This window comes from Cyanistes caeruleus, chromosome 2 (genome assembly GCF_971803275.1).
Source record: "Cyanistes caeruleus chromosome 2, bCyaCae1.hap1.1, whole genome shotgun sequence".
NCBI classification, from domain to species: domain Eukaryota; kingdom Metazoa; phylum Chordata; class Aves; order Passeriformes; family Paridae; genus Cyanistes; species Cyanistes caeruleus.
Window position 1 is genome coordinate 651,653 of NC_141702.1, and position 17,794 is coordinate 669,446.

At 55.3% G+C, this 17,794-nt stretch overlaps 1 protein-coding gene across 24 annotated transcripts in view; it reads right to left on the reverse strand.

Annotated features, from left to right (window-relative positions):
* The window catches only part of DTNB (dystrobrevin beta), a 150,454-nt gene that overhangs the window by 102,993 nt on the left and 29,667 nt on the right, over window positions 1-17,794 (reverse strand). For all 24 annotated transcript variants that reach the window (XR_015282618.1, XR_015282615.1, XR_015282614.1 and 21 more), the window contains one exon: window positions 16,936-17,060. Coding sequence is in view for 19 of the 24 variants with exons in the window: in XM_086875320.1 (XP_086731446.1) it covers window positions 16,936-17,060 (125 nt within the window). In the remaining 5 variants the exon portion in view is untranslated. The remainder of the gene's footprint in view (window positions 1-16,935; window positions 17,061-17,794) is intronic.

A 17,794-nucleotide genomic window follows, 5' to 3' on the forward strand; every position in this document is an offset into this window, starting at 1 on the left:
CAGGGAATGGTCAGCAGGGAATGGTCAGCAGGGAATGGTCAGCAGGGAATGACCAGCAGGGAATGGTCAGCAGGGAATGACCAGCAGGGAATGGTCAGCAGGGAATGGGCAGCAGGGAATGGTCAGCAGGGAATGGTCAGCAGGGGAGTGACCAGCAGGGAATGGTCAGCAGGAGGGTGACCAGCAGGAGAGTGACCAGCAGGGAATGGTCAGCAGGAGAGTGACCAGCAGGAGAACAGGGAGCAGAGAGCTGCCATGTGAAGGGTGATTTCACAGGTGATATTTCACAGGGTGATTATACAGGGTGATTTCACAGGGTGATATTTCACAGGGTGATATTTCACAGGGTGATTTCACAGGTGATATTTCACAGGGTGATATTTCACAGGGTGATATTTCACAGGGTGATATTTCACAGGTGATATTTCACAGGGTGATATTTCACAGGGTGATTTCACAGGGTGATATTTCACAGGTGATATTTCACAGGGTGATTTCACAGGGTGATTTCACAGGGTGATATTTCACAGGGTGATATTTCACAGGTGATATTTCACAGGTTGATTTCACAGGTTGATTTCACAGGGTGATTTCACAGGGTGATATTTCACAGGGTGATATTTCACAGGGTGATATTTCACAGGGTGATATTTCACAGGGTGATTTCACAGGGTGATATTTCACAGGGTGATATTTCACAGGGTGATTTCACAGGGTGATATTTCACAGGGTGATATTTCACAGGGTGATATTTCACAGGGTGATATTTCACAGGTGATATTTCACAGGGTGATTTCACAGGGTGATTTCACAGGGTGATTTCACAGGGTGATTTCACAGGTGATATTTCACAGGTGATATTTCACAGGGTGATTTCACAGGTGATATTTCACAGGGTGATATTTCACAGGTGATATTTCACAGGTGATATTTCACAGGTGATATTTCACAGGGTGATATTTCACAGGTGATATTTCACAGGTGATATTTCACAGGGTGATATTTCACAGGGTGATATTTCACAGGTGATATTTCACAGGTGATGTTTCACAGGGTGATATTTCACAGGGTGATATTTCACAGGGTGATATTTCACAGGTGATATTTCACAGGTGATATTTCACAGGGTGATTTCACAGGGTGATATTTCACAGGGTGATATTTCACAGGGTGATTTCACAGGGTGATATTTCACAGGGTGATATTTCACAGGGTGATATTTCACAGGTGATATTTCACAGGTGATATTTCACAGGGTGATTTCACAGGGTGATATTTCACAGGGTGATATTTCACAGGGTGATATTTCACAGGGTGATTTCACAGGGTGATATTTCACAGGTGATATTTCACAGGGTGATTTCACAGGTGATATTTCACAAGGTGATATTTCACAGGGTGATATTTCACAGGGTGATATTTCACAGGGTGATATTTCACAGGTGATATTTCACAGGTGATATTTCACAGGGTGATTTCACAGGGTGATATTTCACAGGGTGATATTTCACAGGGTGATATTTCACAGGGTGATATTTCACAGGTGATATTTCACAGGTGATATTTCACAGGGTGATATTTCACAGGTGAGATTTCACAGGGTGATATTTCACAGGTGATATTTCACAGGGGGATATTTCACAGGGTGATATTTCACAGGGTGATTTCACAGGTGATATTTCACAGGGTGATTTCACAGGGTGATTCCACAGGTGATATTTCACAGGGTGATTTCACAGGGTGATATTTCACAGGTGATATTTCACAGGGTGATTTCACAGGTGATATTTCACAGGGTGATATTTCACAGGTGATATTTCACAGGTGATATTTCACAGGTGATATTTCACAGGGTGATTTCACAGGGTGATATTTCACAGGTGATATTTCACAGGGTGATTTCACAGGGTGATTTCACAGGGTGATATTTCACAGGGTGATTTCACAGGGTGATATTTCACAGGGTGATATTTCACAGGGTGATATTTCACAGGGTGATTTCACAGGGTGATATTTCACAGGTGATATTTCACAGGGTGATTTCACAGGTGATATTTCACAAGGTGATATTTCACAGGGTGATATTTCACAGGGTGATTTCACAGGGTGATATTTCACAGATGATATTTCACAGGTGATATTTCACAGGTGATTTCACAGGGTGATTTCACAGGGTGATATTTCACAGGGTGATTTCACAGGTGATATTTCACAGGGTGATATTTCACAGGGTGATTTCACAGGGTGAGATTTCACAGGGTGATATTTCACAGGGTGATTTCACAGGGTGATATTTCACACGGTGATATTTCACAGGGTGATATTTCACAGGGTGATTTCACAGGTGATATTTCACAGGTGATATTTCACAGGGTGATTTCACAGGTGATATTTCACAGGGTGATATTTCACAGGTGATATTTCACAGGGTGATTTCACAGGCTGATATTTCACAGGTGATATTTCACAGGTGATATTTCACAGGCTGATATTTCACAGGGTGATTTCACAGGGTGATTTCCCAGGCTGATATTTCACAGGGTGATATTTCACAGGGTGATATTTCACAGGGTGATATTTCACAGGGTGATTTCACAGGGTGATATTTCACAGGGTGATATTTCACAGGGTGATTTCACAGGGTGATTTCACAGGGTGATTTCACAGGGTGATTTCACAGGTGATATTTCACAGGGTGATATTTCACAGGGTGATATTTCACAGGTGATATTTCACAGGTTGATATTTCACAGGGTGATATTTCACAGGGTGATATTTCACAGGTGATATTTCACAGGTGATGTTTCACAGGTGATATTTCACATGGTGATTTCACAGGGTGATATTTCACAGGGGGATATTTCACAGGGTGATATTTCACAGGTGATATTTCACAGGGTGATATTTCACAGGTGATATTTCACAGGGTGATATTTCACAGGTGATATTTCACAGGGTGATATTTCACAGGTGATATTTCACAGGGTGATATTTCACAGGGTGATATTTCACAGGGTGATATTTCACAGGTGATATTTCACAGGTGATGTTTCACAGGTGATATTTCACAGGGGGATATTTCACAGGGTGATATTTCACAGGGTGATTTCACAGGGTGATATTTCACAGGGTGATATTTCACAGTTGGGAATTGCGGGTGATGGAATCCTGGGGCAGCTCAGCCAGAGCAGGAGCCCAGCCAGGATCCTCCTGTCTCTGGAAACTCCTCCAGGAGGGCTGAAGTGCCCCAGAACCACAAAATCATGGAATCATGGAAAGATTTGGGTGTGAGGGTCCCCAGAGCCCCTCCAGTGCCACCCCTGCCATGGCAGGGACACCTCCCACTGTCCCAGTGCCCAGCCTGGCCTTGGGCACTGCCAGGGATCCAGGGGCAGCCCCAGCTGCTCTGGGCACCCTGTGCCAGGGCCTGCCCACCCTGCCAGGGAACAATTCCTGCCCCAAATCCCATCCAAATGCAATCCCTGCAGAGCTCAGCAGTTCCCTGGGCACTGGATGTGCTCGGTCCCAGCAGCTTTGGGACCTGCACCGATCCCTCCCTGCCCTGCTCCCCTCCTGAACAAATCCCTGCTCTCCTCCAGGAACATTCCCTGGCTTTTGCTGGATCAGCCCTTGTCCTCCCAGCACTCACACACCTCATGCAGCAGGTGGAAATGAAGGCACAGCTCCTTTTGTGTGGGGAATATTACAGAACAAAGCCTTTTTTTTGTTTGTTATCCCAATCTAAGGAACATCTCCCGCTGCCTCTGCCTGTCCTGCGCTCCAGGATAAGGATCAACACCAACAGGAGGAGACCAGGACAGGACAGGAAAAACCTTCTGAGAGGTGCAAGAGCTGAAAATGAGCAATAAAATTCACACCAGAAAGGGGAGAAGCAGGGCTGGAACAAATCCTTCCCAAAAAGTGAACAATTTCCAGAACCTGGACTTGGGAAAAGCGAGTGGGGCTGGAGCTGCTGTGGGGCAGGGCCCAGGGAAGGGTGCCCAGAGCAGCTGGGGCTGCCCCTGGATCCCTGGCAGTGCCCAAGGCCAGGCTGGGCACTGGGACAGTGGGAGGTGTCCCTGCCATGGCAGGGGTGACACTGGAGGGGCTCTGGGGTCCCTCCCAGCCCAGTCTGGGGTTCAGGAGCTCTCCCAGCTGAGGGAGGAGAGGATCCAGCAGCAGGGACAGAGCACACAGATCCAGCTGTGCCAGCTGTGCCAGCCTGGGACAGGGACCCAGAGCACGGCTGGGAGTGCCCAGAGCCTGCAGCCAGACCTGGGAACAGCAGCAACAGCCCCTGCTCTGGAATTCAGGCGTTTCAAAGTGCCACAAATCCACCCCAAGGGAATTTGCTGCTGCTGGAGCAGCTGGACTTCCCCTGGGACAAGGGATGTGGCTTTCTGGCTGTGCCACAGGGGAAACGTCCCTGGAACTGCAGGAGCTGTGCCTGGAAGGGACCCTGGCCTGGGGAGCAGTGCCAGGAGCTGCATTCCAGGGAAAACCTCCTGACACTGACAGGGCAACCAGGAATTCCTGACCTCTCCCCTCCTCTCTGCTGTGCACAAGGGCTGGGATCCAGGGAGCCACCTCTGAGACCCCACAGCAAAATCCCCCAAAAAGCTCCAGCACAAAGGGGGATTGCCTGTCTGTTATTGCTCCTGCTCAATGAAGAGAGGCTGTTTAAGGTCCAGCACAGAGCAGCTCTGGGCTGCTGGGACTGCCTCAGTTTCTTTTCTGAGCCAGGAACAAAATCCTCCCCGAAAATGGGGGTAACCTGAATTTCCAGGCTGTGCAAACCAATTAATTCTGCACATGGAATTAACTTGCGGAGGGAAGGGTGTTCGTGGTGCCCCTGGAGGGCAGAGGGTGGCCAAAGCCCTGCAGCCCCCACCTGTTCCTTCAGCCCATCCTGCAGAAGTTCTGCGTCCAGCCCTGTCCCCACTGTGCTGGAGTTGGAATATTCCCTAGGGATGCTGGATTGCAGCTGGAGTGAGGGGTGGGAGCGGCTCCAGGAGGGCACTGAGCGCTCCCCTCTGTGCCATTCCCAGCACAAACACCTGCCTGCAGCTCCTCCTGGAACTCACTGCTTCCTGACAGAGCATTTGGGAGGAAAAATCAGGGATTGTTTAAAAATAGCACCCAGCACTCCTGCAATGAGAGCACCAAGGGCAAACACATCCCTGGGCATGCTGAGCCAGCAGCACATTCCCTGTAAATGGGAATACAGCTCTGGTACTGGTCTGGATCTCATCACCTCATCCCAGTGCAAATCGTGGGGGAAACCTCCAGGAAAGCCCCCCTGGAAAGATGGAAATGCTGCAGATTCTGCCCTGCTCTGTTCAGCTGTGGAAATCAGACAGTTCTGGGACTGAGAAACATCTCTGCTTCCCTGGACAACCCCAGAACCCCAGGATCCCTGAGGCTGGAAAATCCCTCCCAGCCCATGGAGTCCCAGCTGTGCCTGATCCCCACCCTGTCCCCAGCCCAGAGCTCTGAGTGCCACATCCAGGAATTCCCTGCACACCTCCAGGGATGAGACTGCAGCAGCTCCCTGGGCAGCCCCTGCCAAGGCCTGAGCTCCCTTTCCAGGCAGAAATTCCTGCTGCTGGCCAAGCTGAGCCTGCCCTGGCCCAGCCTGAGGCCATTTCCCCTTGTCCTGTCCCTGTGCCCTGGGAGCAGAGCCCGAGCCCTCCTGGCTGTCCCCTCCTGGCAGGGACTTGTGCAGAGCCACAAGGTCCCACCGGAGCCTCCTTTTCTCCAGGCTGAGCCCCTTTCCCAGCTCCCTCAGCCTCTCCTGGGGCTCCAGCCCCTTCCCAGCTCCGTTCCCTGCCCTGGACACGCTCCAGCCCCTCCAGGGCTCTCCTGGCAGGAGGGGCCCAGAGCTGCCCCCAGCACTGGAGGTGCCCCAGCAGTGCCAGCACAGGGGACGGGCACTGCCCTGGCCCTGCTGCCACCCCAGAGCTGGCACAGCCCAGGGCCAGTGGCCTCTTGGCCACCTGGGCACTCCTGGGTCATTCTGAGCTCCCCAAGTGCCCCCACAGAGCTGCTCCAGCTGCGTTTTCCCGGTGCTCCCGCTGCCTCTCGGCAGAGCCCAAAGCCATCCCGACAAAGGAGACACAGAAAATCACAAACAACTTCTAATCCACCAACAATGTAGATTAAAAACGTCTAATCCAAAAATAGCAGCCCAAATTTTTGCCAAAGGGAAAGATTTCAAACATGTTGGGATCTGACAGTGCCTCTCTACCTGCCTGTTCCACGTGCCTGGGCAGGAGACTCAGGGATTGATCTCTGTCCTCTGGAAAACTGCAAATTGAGGGGATTTTAGCAGCAGGAATGACAAATTTCAATGTTAATTTTACAGGGTTTGCAGTAATTTTAAAAAGGAGTTGAAAGTGATTCTGTTCAGGCAGTCAGAAATAAATTAAAGAGAAGCTAAAGAACAATCACAAAGCTGAGAATATAAACAGGTAATTGGGGTTTTACAGATGAGGACTGAGGAAAATCAACCCCTGAGGAGTACAGCTACACCTGCTGATGATCAATACAATGCTCTGCACAGACTGGCGAGTTTCTGAGCACTTTTAGCACCAAAGCTGTGCTGGTTTTTATCAAACAGCCAATTCCTGTGAGTGCCGCATCCCCAGCAGGGCAGGGAGCAGCTGTGCCAGCCCAGGGGTTCCCGTGTCCCCATCCCCTTCCTGTGTCCCCATCCCCTGTTCCTGTGTCCCCATCCCCTGTTCCCGTGTCCCCATCCCCTGTTCCCGTGTCCCCATCCATCCCCTGTTCCCGTGTCCCCATCCATCCCCTGTTCCCGTGTCCCCATCCCCTGTTCCCGTGTCCCCATCCCCTGTTCCTGTGTCCCCATCCCCTGTTCCCGTGTCCCCATCCCCTGTTCCCGTGTCCCCATCCATCCCCTGTTCCCGTGTCCCCATCCATCCCCTGTTCCCGTGTCCCCATCCCCTGTTCCCGTGTCCCCATCCCCTCTTCCTGTGTCCCCATCCCCTGTTCCCGTGTCCCCATCCCCTGTTCCCGTGTCCCCATCCCCTCTGCCCTGTGCCCATGTGGCTGGGAAAGCCCAGGGCAAAGCCAGGGGGGATTGGGGATGGAGCCGGCAGAACCCGCAGCAGCCTCGGGCTCCTGGGGCGATCCCTGCCCGGGACCCCGCTCTGTCCTGCCCTGCCCATCCCTGCCCCGCTCTGCCCATCCCTGTCCTGTCCTGCCCTGCCCATCCCTGTCCCGCTCTGCCCATCCCTGCCCCGCTCTGCCCATCCCTGTCCTGTCCTGCCCAGCCCATCCCTGTCCCGCTCTGCCCATCCCTGCCCCGCTCTGCCCATCCCTGTCCTGTCCTGCCCAGCCCATCCCTGCCCTGCCCATCCCTGCCCCGCTCTGCCCATCCCTGCCCTGCCCGGGACCCCGCTCTGTCCTGCCCTGCCCATCCCTGCCCCGCTCTGCCCATCCCTGTCCTGTCCTGCCCAGCCCATCCCTGCCCTGCCCATCCCTGCCCCGCTCTGCCCATCCCTGCCCTGCCCGGGACCCCGCTCTGTCCTGCCCTGCCCATCCCTGCCCCGCTCTGCCCATCCCTGCCCTGCCCATCCCATCCCTGTCCTGCCCTGCCCATCCCTGCCCCGCTCTGTCCATCCCTGTCCTGTCCTGCCCATCCCTGCTCTGCCCATCCCTGCCCCGCTCTGCCCATCCCTGCCTTGCCCTGCCCCGCTCTGCCCATCCCTGCCCATCCCAGCCCTGCCCCGCTCTGCCCATCCCTGCCCATCCCAGCCCTGCCCCGCTCTGCCCATCCCAGCCCTGCCCCGCTCTGCCCATCCCATCCCTGCCCTGCCCATCCCAGCCCTGCCCATCCCTGCCCCGCTCTGCCCTCGGCTGCCTCGGGGGAACGGGAACGCTCGGGGTGTTCCCGGTGCGGGGCTGCCCAGAGACCCCGAATCCATCCTGATCCCATCCCGAGTTCATCCTGATCCCATCCTGATCCCATCCTGAGCTGATCCCGAGTTCATCCTGATCCCATCCCGAGCTGATCCCGAGTTCATCCCGAGCTGATCCCGATCCCATCCCGAGCTGATCCCGATCCCATCCCGAGCTGATCCCGAGTTCATCCTGAGCTGATCCCAATCCCATCCCGATCCCATCCCGATCCCATCTCGAGCTGATCCCGAGCCCGTCCCGATCCCATCCCGAGCTGATCCCGAATCCATCCTGATCCCATCCTGAGCTGATCCCGAGTTCATCCTGATCCCATCCCGAGCTGATCCCGATCCCATGCTGACCTGATCCCGAGCTCATCCCGAGCTCATCCCGATTCCATCCCGAGCTGATCCCGAGTTCATCCCGAGCTGATCCCAATCCCATCCCGAGCTGATCCCGATCCCATCCCGAGCTGATCCTGAGTTCATCCCGAGGTGATCCCGAATCCATCCCGATCACATCCCGAGTTCATCCCGATCCCATCCCGACCTGATCCCGAGTTCATCCTGATCCCATCCTGAGCTGATCCCGAGCTGATCCTGATCCCATCCTGATCCCATCCTGAGCTGATCCCGAGTTCATCCCAAGCTGATCCCAATCCCATCCCGAGCCCGTCCCTGTCCGAGCGGACCCTTCACCCCCCGAGCAGCCCCTCCACCCCTCTCCAGCTCTCCTGCATCCCTTTCCGGGTGGCCCCTCCATCCCTCCAAGCTGGTCCTGCATTCCCGTCCCAGGTGATCCTCCTGCATCTCCCGGAACCGACCCTACAGAGCTGGGGGAGCTGATCCTACAGAGCTCGGGGAACTGATCCTACAGAGCTGGGGGAACTGACCCTACAGAGCTGGGGGAACTGACCCTACAGAGCTCGGGGAACTGATCCTACAGAGCTCAGGGAACTGATCCTACAGAGCTCAGGGAACTGATCCTACAGAGCTGGGGGAACTGACCCTACAGAGCTGGGGGAACTGACCCTACAGAGCTGGGGGAACTGACCCTACAGAGCTGGGGGAACTGATCCTACAGAGCTGGGGGAACTGACCCTACAGAGCTGGGGGAAATGACCCTACAGAGCTCGGGGAACTGATCCTACAGAGCTGGGGGAACTGATCCTACAGAGCTGGGGGAACTGACCCTACAGAGCTGGGGGAACTGACCCTACAGAGCTCGGGGAACTGATCCTACAGAGCTCAGGGAACTGATCCTACAGAGCTGGGGGAACTGATCCTACAGAGCTCAGGGAACTGATCCTACAGAGCTCAGGGAACTGATCCTACAGAGCTGGGGGAACTGATCCTACAGAGCTGGGGGAACTGACCCTACAGAGCTCGGGGAACTGATCCTACAGAGCTGGGGGAACTGATCCTACAGAGCTCGGGGAACTGATCCTACAGAGCTGGGGGAACTGACCCTACAGAGCTCGGGGAACTGATCCTACAGAGCTGGGGGAACTGACCCTACAGAGCTCGGGGAACTGATCCTACAGAGCTCGGGGAACTGATCCTACAGAGCTGGGGGAACTGACCCTACAGAGCTGGGGGAACTGATCCTACAGAGCTGGGGGAACTGATCCTACAGAGCTCGGGGAACTGACCCTACAGAGCTCGGGGAACTGATCCTACAGAGCTGGGGGAACTGACCCTACAGAGCTCGGGGAACTGATCCTACAGAGCTCGGGGAACTGATCCTACAGAGCTCGGGGAACTGATCCTACAGAGCTGGGGGAACTGACCCTACAGAGCTCGGGGAACTGATCCTACAGAGCTCGGGGAACTGATCCTACAGAGCTCGGGGAACTGACCCTACAGAGCTGGGGGAACTGACCCTACAGAGCTCGGGGAACTGATCCTACAGAGCTCGGGGAACTGATCCTACAGAGCTCGGGGGCTGCCCAGGGCTCCGGGAGCTGTTCCAGGGCTGTTCCCACTCCCGCATCCCCTCGCCGGTCCCGCCGCTCCCACAGCCCGACCCCGAGCGGGACGGAGCGGAGGGACCCCGGGCCCCCCGGGAGGGGACAGGAGGGGACAGGGAGGGGACAGGGAGGGGCCCCGGGACCGGCAGCACCAACCTGCGCGGCGGAGCCCGCCCGGTGCCCGCTCCCGCTCCCGCTCATGCCGGCCCGCGGCTCCATCCCGCAGGATGCGGCTCCATCCCGGGGGATGCGGCTCCATCCCGGAGGATCCGGCTCCATCCCGGAGGATGCGGCTCCATCCCGGGGGATGCGGCTCCATCCCGCAGGATGCGGCTCCATCCCGAAGGATGCGGCTCCATCCCGGGGGATGCGGCTCCATCCCGGGGGATGCGGCTCCATCCCGGGGGATGCGGCTCCATCCCGGAGGATGCGGCTCCATCCCGGGGGATGCGGCTCCATCCCGGGGGATGCGGCTCCATCCCGAAGGATGCGGCTCCATCCCGGGGGATGCGGCTCCATCCCGGGGGATGCGGCTCCATCCCGGGGGATGCGGCTCCATCCCGGGGGATGCGCCCCTCGCTGTCTCCATGGCAACGCGGCCGCCGCGTGACCGCGCATCTCCCGGGCACCGGGAGCGCATCCCAAAAAATCCCCGCGTTCAGGCGGCTCCGGCCGGCAGCGACAGCCTGAGGGGCTCTTAAATACCTTTTTAATGTTATTATCGTTTAAATTGGTTTTTCAACCTTTTTTTGGTTGGTTGGTTTTGGTTTGGTTTGGTTTTTTGGGGTTTTTTCTTAGTTTTAATTTTTATGCTTTTTAAGTTTTGATTTCTTAAAGATATTTTATAAATGTACCCCACGTTGCTCTGTTGGAGGGAGGAGTTCTTTAACAAATAAACAAAGAAAAAAAGGATCACAGAATGACTTAGCTTGGAAAAGAGCTCATAGAGTCCAACCTGTGAGTGCCCACTCCATCCTTCCCCTTGAACGAGTTCACAGAGAATAAATTAATATAAAAGTACAAAACTTACTCTTCTAAAGCCAACGTTCATCAAGAGAAACGTGAGAAACATGAGCACACCAAAGAGAGCTGGGAAAGCAGCTGGGCTTTAGGGGAGGAACGTCGTGGTTCTCTTGAGCCCATCCATCCCAGCCCTGCCAACCCTCCCAGTGTCCAGCCTGGCCTTGGGCACTGCCAGGGATCCAGGGGCAGCTCTGGGAATTCTGTGCCAGGCCCACAGGGAAGGATTCCTTCCAGCAAATTAATGATCCATAAACTGCCAGGATAACAGAGATTATTACTGCACCATCAAACGTGGCCTCTGGCACCACAAACCAAGCAAATGAAAACCTGAACCCCACCCACTGCCTCCAGCTGGGAGAAGCTCTTCAGGTTTGTCCAAAGCCCAGATTTGAGAATAACATTTAATAACAATAACAATTTAATAACAATCATTTGAGATTTGGGGTACCAGAAGCACCAGGTCCCACAAAGGGCTGGGCTGGAGGGGACCCTGGAGACCCCTCTAGCTCAAACCCCCTTCCATGGGCAGGGAATTTCCAGTGGATTTATGGCACTAAAGAGGAGAAGTTACAACTTCCCTCGGTTGTTTATTCCATCTCTGTCTTGATCAGGAGATTCCAGACTGGAATTTGTCTGGCTTCAGCCTAAGGATGAAGGCAGGGCTGGGTTTCTTTTGAAGGAGAAAAGGTTTCTGTGCAGTGCTCCGTGCTGTGGCCCTGGGAAACAGGGATACTGCATCCCATGGCTGAGGGTGAGCATGGAAATTGAACTGATATTGGCCACTTCACACAGCACTGCCAGGGAAGTGGCACCAGGGAAGGATCGTGGCGAGAGTCAAAATAAATCTGAAATAAACCCCCTGGGAATGAAACCCCAGCACTGGGGGTCTCTGTTCCTCCTCCTGGGGATATCCCAATAAATAGCCCAATAAATAAATAGCCCAATAAATAAATATCCCAATAAATACCCTGATAAATATCCCAATAAATATCCTAATAAACATCCCAATAAATACCCCAATAAATACCCCAATAAATAAATATCCCAATAAATAGCCCAATAAATAAATATCCCAATAAATATCCCAATAAATACCCCAATAAATAAATACCCCAATAAATAGCCCCCTGTTAAGCCCATCTGCCCAAGTTCCAGGATCATGTTTAATTTCTCTAGGATTGGGATTTTCAGAGTTATCCAACCATTCCTTAGCCCCTGGGGGTGTCCCCTGCATTCCCTGAGTGCCTGGCTGGACAGCTGCCCACACCCCCAAACGTGTTTCCAGCCCCTGAACCATCTCCAGTGACCTCAGGCCCTTTGGTTCTTCCAAATCACCATCCTTGGTTACAAAACCCCCCTGAAATGCACCTTCAGCCACCTGCAGACCATGACCTCCAGTATCTGCTCAGCACATTTCCCCTTCAGTTGGCTTCATTCCCAGTATTTCCTCACTCCCTCTGTTTTATTCCTTCTCCTGCTGGTGGAAAGGAGTGTTAATGGCACAGAACTCTGCCTGAAAGCTCCTTCCTCCTGCAGCTCCACTGGGGCCAAGGGGATAAACAATTTCCATGGAATCATGGAATCCCAGAATGGACTGGCCTGGAAGGGACCTTAGAGCTGACCTTGTTCCAAACTCCCATTCCTCCCCATCTCCTGTCTGGGTGGGGTTTGTTTATTGTCTTCTCAATCTTCCAGTGCTCATAATTAACACAACAACCCACCAGAATTCATTTGCATTTCATTAATCAGGAAGGGCCCTGGGGGCTGAGGGGGGCTGCAGGTGCCCCGTTCCTGCCAGCCCAGCCAGGCAGCTCTCCCTGCCCACCAGCCCTGTCCCAGTGGGTCCCAGTGAGCTCCTGGCCTGTCCCCAGGGGGTGACATCACCTGGATCTGCTGCCAGGGACCTCTCCAGTGCTCCCAGCAGAGCCCAGACTGGGAAATGACCTCACAGTGCAGCTGGGACTGAAACCACACAGAGCAATGCAGCATCCTGCTGGGTCACAGAACCCCAAAATCACCGGGGATGGAAAATCCCCCCCAGCCCATGGAGCCCAACCTTCCCTGCACACCTCCAGGGATGAGACTGCAGCAGCTCCCTGGGCAGCCCCTGCCAAGGCCTGAGCTCCCTTTCCAGGCAGAAATTCCTGCTGCTGGCCAAGCTGAGCCTGCCCTGGCCCAGCCTGAGGCCATTTCCCCTTGTCCTGTCCCTGTGCCCTGGGAGCAGAGCCCGAGCCCTCCAGGCTGTCCCCTCCTGGCAGGGACTTGTGCAGAGCCACAAGGTGCCCCCGGAGCCTCCTTTTCTCCAGGCTGAGCCCCTTTCCCAGCTCCCTCAGCCTCTCCTGGGGCTCCAGCCCCTTCCCAGCTCCGTTCCCTGCCCTGGACACGCTCCAGCCCCTGGGAAGGTGAGTCCTGCTCCTGGCACCATCGCTGCTCCTGTGCCAAGTCACAGCCTGGAAACGACAGCACCAACTTCCAACTCCTGGTTCGCATTCCTTGCTCCCCATTTTTGTGTTTCCTGTCCCCGGCAAAGAGCACAGCTGGGATTTTTTCCCTTCCAAGCCTTGTTTTCCCTGGAACTTTTGGCCAAGTATTGTTAAACTGCCCCTAGTTATTAAGATTTTCATTCTTTATTTACTCAGCTGGAGCAGGTCTCTTCCAGAGTCTCTCCCCCAGGATTTATCTGTAGGTGCTGATTCCTTTACACGAATCAAATACAATCAAGCCCTGGTCCCTGACACCCCAGGAGTGTCAGGAGGGGCCTGGAGCGATTTCTGTTTGTTCCATCAGAAAATCCCCACTGGCTACAGCCCCTCTCACACCCCAAAACCACGGGAGGGGGTTCATTGTCATTTTTGCTGCTTCAGGGGTACCACAGAACCCCAATGTCCCTTCCATAAACCCCAGTGGCTCCTCTTTGTCGGTGTCCCTGTGATTTCCATGGGATCTGGTGCTGGATATAAATCCCCTGCTTCCAGAATTTCTGCACCAGCTGAGTGGCTGCTGTTCCCAGAGCTGTCCTTGGACCACCAGGGCCTCCTTCCCAACCCTGGCGCTTTTTAGGGCGTTGTTTTTTACATTTAATTAAAGTTGTCAGCACAGAGCAGATGTCCCTGAGCTGCCAAACTGCTGCCAGGAGTGTCTGGGCAACTGTCCCAGTCCCTGCAGGAGGTGTGACATGTCCCCATGTCCCTGCAGGGGGTGTGACAGGTCCCCATGTCCCTGCAGGGGGTGTGACAGGTCCCCATGTCCCTGCAGAGGGTGTGACATGTCCCCATGTCCCTGCAGAGGGTGTGACAGGTCCCCATGTCCCTGCAGGAGCTGTCCAGCCCTGTCCCCATGTCCCTGCAGGGGGTGTCCAGCCCTGTCCCCATGTCCCTGCAGAGGGTGTGACATGTCCCCATGTCCCTGCAGAAGCTGTCCAGCCCTGTCCCCATGTCCCTGCAGGAGGTGTGACATGTCCCCATGTCCCTGCAGGGGGTGTCCAGCCCTGTCCCCATGTCCCTGCAGGGGGTGTCCAGCCCTGTCCCCATGTCCCTGCAGGGGGTGTCCAGCCCTGTCCCCATGTCCCTGCAGGAGCTGTCCAGCCCTGTCCCCATGTCCCTGCAGGGGGTGTCCAGCCCTGTCCCCATGTCCCTGCAGGGGGTGTCCAGCCCTGTCCCCATGTCCCTGCAGGGGGTGTCCAGCCCTGTCCCCATGTCCCTGCAGGAGGTGTGACATGTCCCCATGTCCCTGCAGGAGGTGTGACATGTCCCCATGTCCCTGCAGGGGGTGTCCAGCCCTGTCCCCATGTCCCTGCAGGGGGTGTCCAGCCCTGTCCCCATGTCCTCATGTCCCTGCAGGGGGTGTCCAGCCCTGTCCCCATGTCCCTGCAGGGGGTGTCCAGCCCTGTCCCCACCTGCACATTCCCAGGGCCATCCAGTCCTGCCGTGCTCCCGGGATCCTGCCCTGAGCATTCCCCAGCTCCTGCCCAGCTGCTCCCTCCATCCAACAGCCCCTGGGAAAGGAACAGTGCCAGGCTGGGAAGGGAAAGGGATGGGAAAGGATGGAGGATTGGGAAAGGATGGAGGATTGGGAAAGGGATGGAGGATTGGGAAAGGGATGGAGGATTGGGAAAGGGATGGAGGATTGGGAAAGGGATGGAGGATTGGGAAAGGGATGGAGGATTGGGAAAGGGATGGAGGACTGGGAAAGGGATGGAGGATTGGGAAGGGAAAGGGATGGAGGACTGGGAAAGGGATGGAGGATTGGGAAGGGAAAGGGATGGAGGACTGGGAAAGGGATGGTGGAATGGGGAGGGAAAGGGATGGTGGATTGGGAAAGGTGATGAAGTGTTGGGAAAGGAACACTGGCAGGCTGGGAAGGGAAAGGCCAGGAAGTGCTGGGAAGGAACAGGCAATGCTGTGGCCAGCCCTGCCCTCGGGGTGTGATGAGCCATTGGTTTGGAGAAGGGGATGAATTCCTGAGAGCTCCAGCTCTGAACTGAGCAGCAGCAGCAGGCCTGACCCCTGAGCTCTTCCCAGCCTGGGTGCAACTGCCCCAAGGAAAGCAGGGCAGGATTTATATTCCATGGAACCAGAGCAATCCCTGCACAGCACCAAAGCCAGCCTGGGAGAGGTGGGGACTCCTCAGGGAGGCAGGAACTGGAGGGAACAAGCACAGAGCAAAGCAGGAATCAGCTCCAAGCTGGGCTGGGACGAGCCTGGAGCAGCAGGTACCGCTGCAGGTCTGGAGCTCTACGCTGCTCACACCAGGAAGCCACACTACAGAAAGCTCTGCAGGTCTCACCTGTCCAGCACTTTGGCAATTTAGCCTCCAGCTGTTCCTTAAGGAATGGCACACTGTTAAAGGAGCGAGCAGAAGAGGCAGTCAATGGAACCATCGGGATCTGACCCCAGAGCAGCACAGCCTGGCCGGGGTGGGCAGAGGGCGAGGGACAGCCACGTCCTGACTGGGACACAGAAACCACTCCCAGGAGAATCTGCTACTCAGGATGCCAAATAAAACCAGAGCAGTGACTCCCTCACCCTCAGACTGCAAATGCTCCACGCTGATGGAAATGGGAGTGCTCCATGTTCCTGGAATTAGATCCCAGTGCTGCTGCTCCTCACTCTCTCCCACAGGTGTGAAGAGCTTTCCTCCAGCCTCTGCAGGACACTAGGATTTACTGGAGACTAACCTCAGATTGTTTGGGTCTTTTCCCCTCAGTTTTCACTCTGGAGGTGAAAACTGACAAAGTGGGGAAGCAGAGTGACCTCAGGCTGCTCAAACCAACCCCAGTGCAGCGGTTTTCTGTCCAAACCATCCCAGCAGGTGCACAGGGAGGTCCCAAGAGCAGGGTGACAGCAGTGCCATGGAGAGAGGACAGGGATGTGAAGCCAAGGCCCCAGGCAGCAGCAGGAGCTGACCCCTGCGATGGGCCTGACACATTTCTATCATTTAATTAACCAGGAATGAGAGAACAGAGCCTGACCCGAGGCAGGGACACATGGGAGGTGCCACTGGTGGGGACAGGGAGGTGCCAGAGCTGCAGGCAGGACACAGCCAGGCATGGCTGCAGCTGCACCAAACACCTCCTGCAGCTGAGACTCCTCTCACAACCACAGCAGCTGATGATTCCCAGAGAAACATTTATATCACAGCACTGAAAACCATCACACCCAGCCCAGGGCTGCTCCCTGCCCTGAGCCCAGGGCACAGCAGGGGCTCAGGGGGTACTCACACCATGGGGCAGTGCCCAGGGGGGATGAGATCAGGCTCAGGGGTACTCACACCATGGGGCAGTGCCCAGGGGGGATGAGGAACAGCCTCAGGGGTACTCACACCATGGGGCAGTGCCCAGGGGGGATGAGGAACAGGTTCAGGGGTACTCACACCATGGGGCAGTGCCCAGGGGGGATGAGGAACAGCCTCAGGGGTACTCACACCATGGGGCAGTGCCCAGGGGGGATGAGGAGGGGCTCAGGGGTACTCACACCATGGGGCAGTGCCCAGGGGGGATGAGGAACAGGCTCAGGGGTACTCACACGATGTGGGCGAGGTCCAGGGGCTTCTCAGGCTGCTCTGGGAACAGCGGCCGGGGCGGGTCCCTGCTGGGCACGCAGCCCAGGGATTTGCTGATGGCGTGGCTCAGCTTCTTGGCCGGGGATTTCTGGAGAGGGGAACAAGGACAGGAGGCAGGTGAGGCTGGGGAAGGGCAGGGTGCAGCCAGAGAGAGCTGGGAAATACAACAGTGAGGTGGAAAAGGGCAGAACATGCAGAAATCCCTGGTCCTGTTACAGCATTCCTGGGAAATCAGCGCAGACACTGCACTGGGAACAAGTTCTGGGAGGCTTTTAAGTGATCTGATACTGACAATTGAAAGTTTTAACAAAATTATGTAAGATTAGGAAATAAACCAATTACCTGGGGGTTCTGTCAGGAATTAAGCCCGGGGCAATCCCCTCCCATTAAGGGATTTTTACACTCACTCTCTGAACACATCTTGAGGGCAGGAACAGTCACATCCCCATTTTCTGTCCTTTCCAGGCAAAGCCAAGGTGCTGGGACAGGCAGGAGTGACTTTATCCCCTTCCACTTGTGCCCTCACTTGTGCTAAATCAGTGATCAGTGATGCTGGAGCCTTGGGAATGCTGCTGGCAAGCGCTGCCACACCCACAGGAATGGGGACCTGCCCCAAGTCATGACCAGAAAATGGGGTTTAAACCCATATTGACTTCCAAAATTAAGTCTGGAAATGATGCTGCACCCACCGAGTTCCCATGGGAGCCCGTGGTCTTTTCCATTCCATGATTCCATGGCCAGGGGAGCTCAGCTCCTTTGACCTGGCAGCTCCTTGTGCTGCTCTGCCTCACTGACATCCCAGCAAAGTGTAACCCTGGCTAA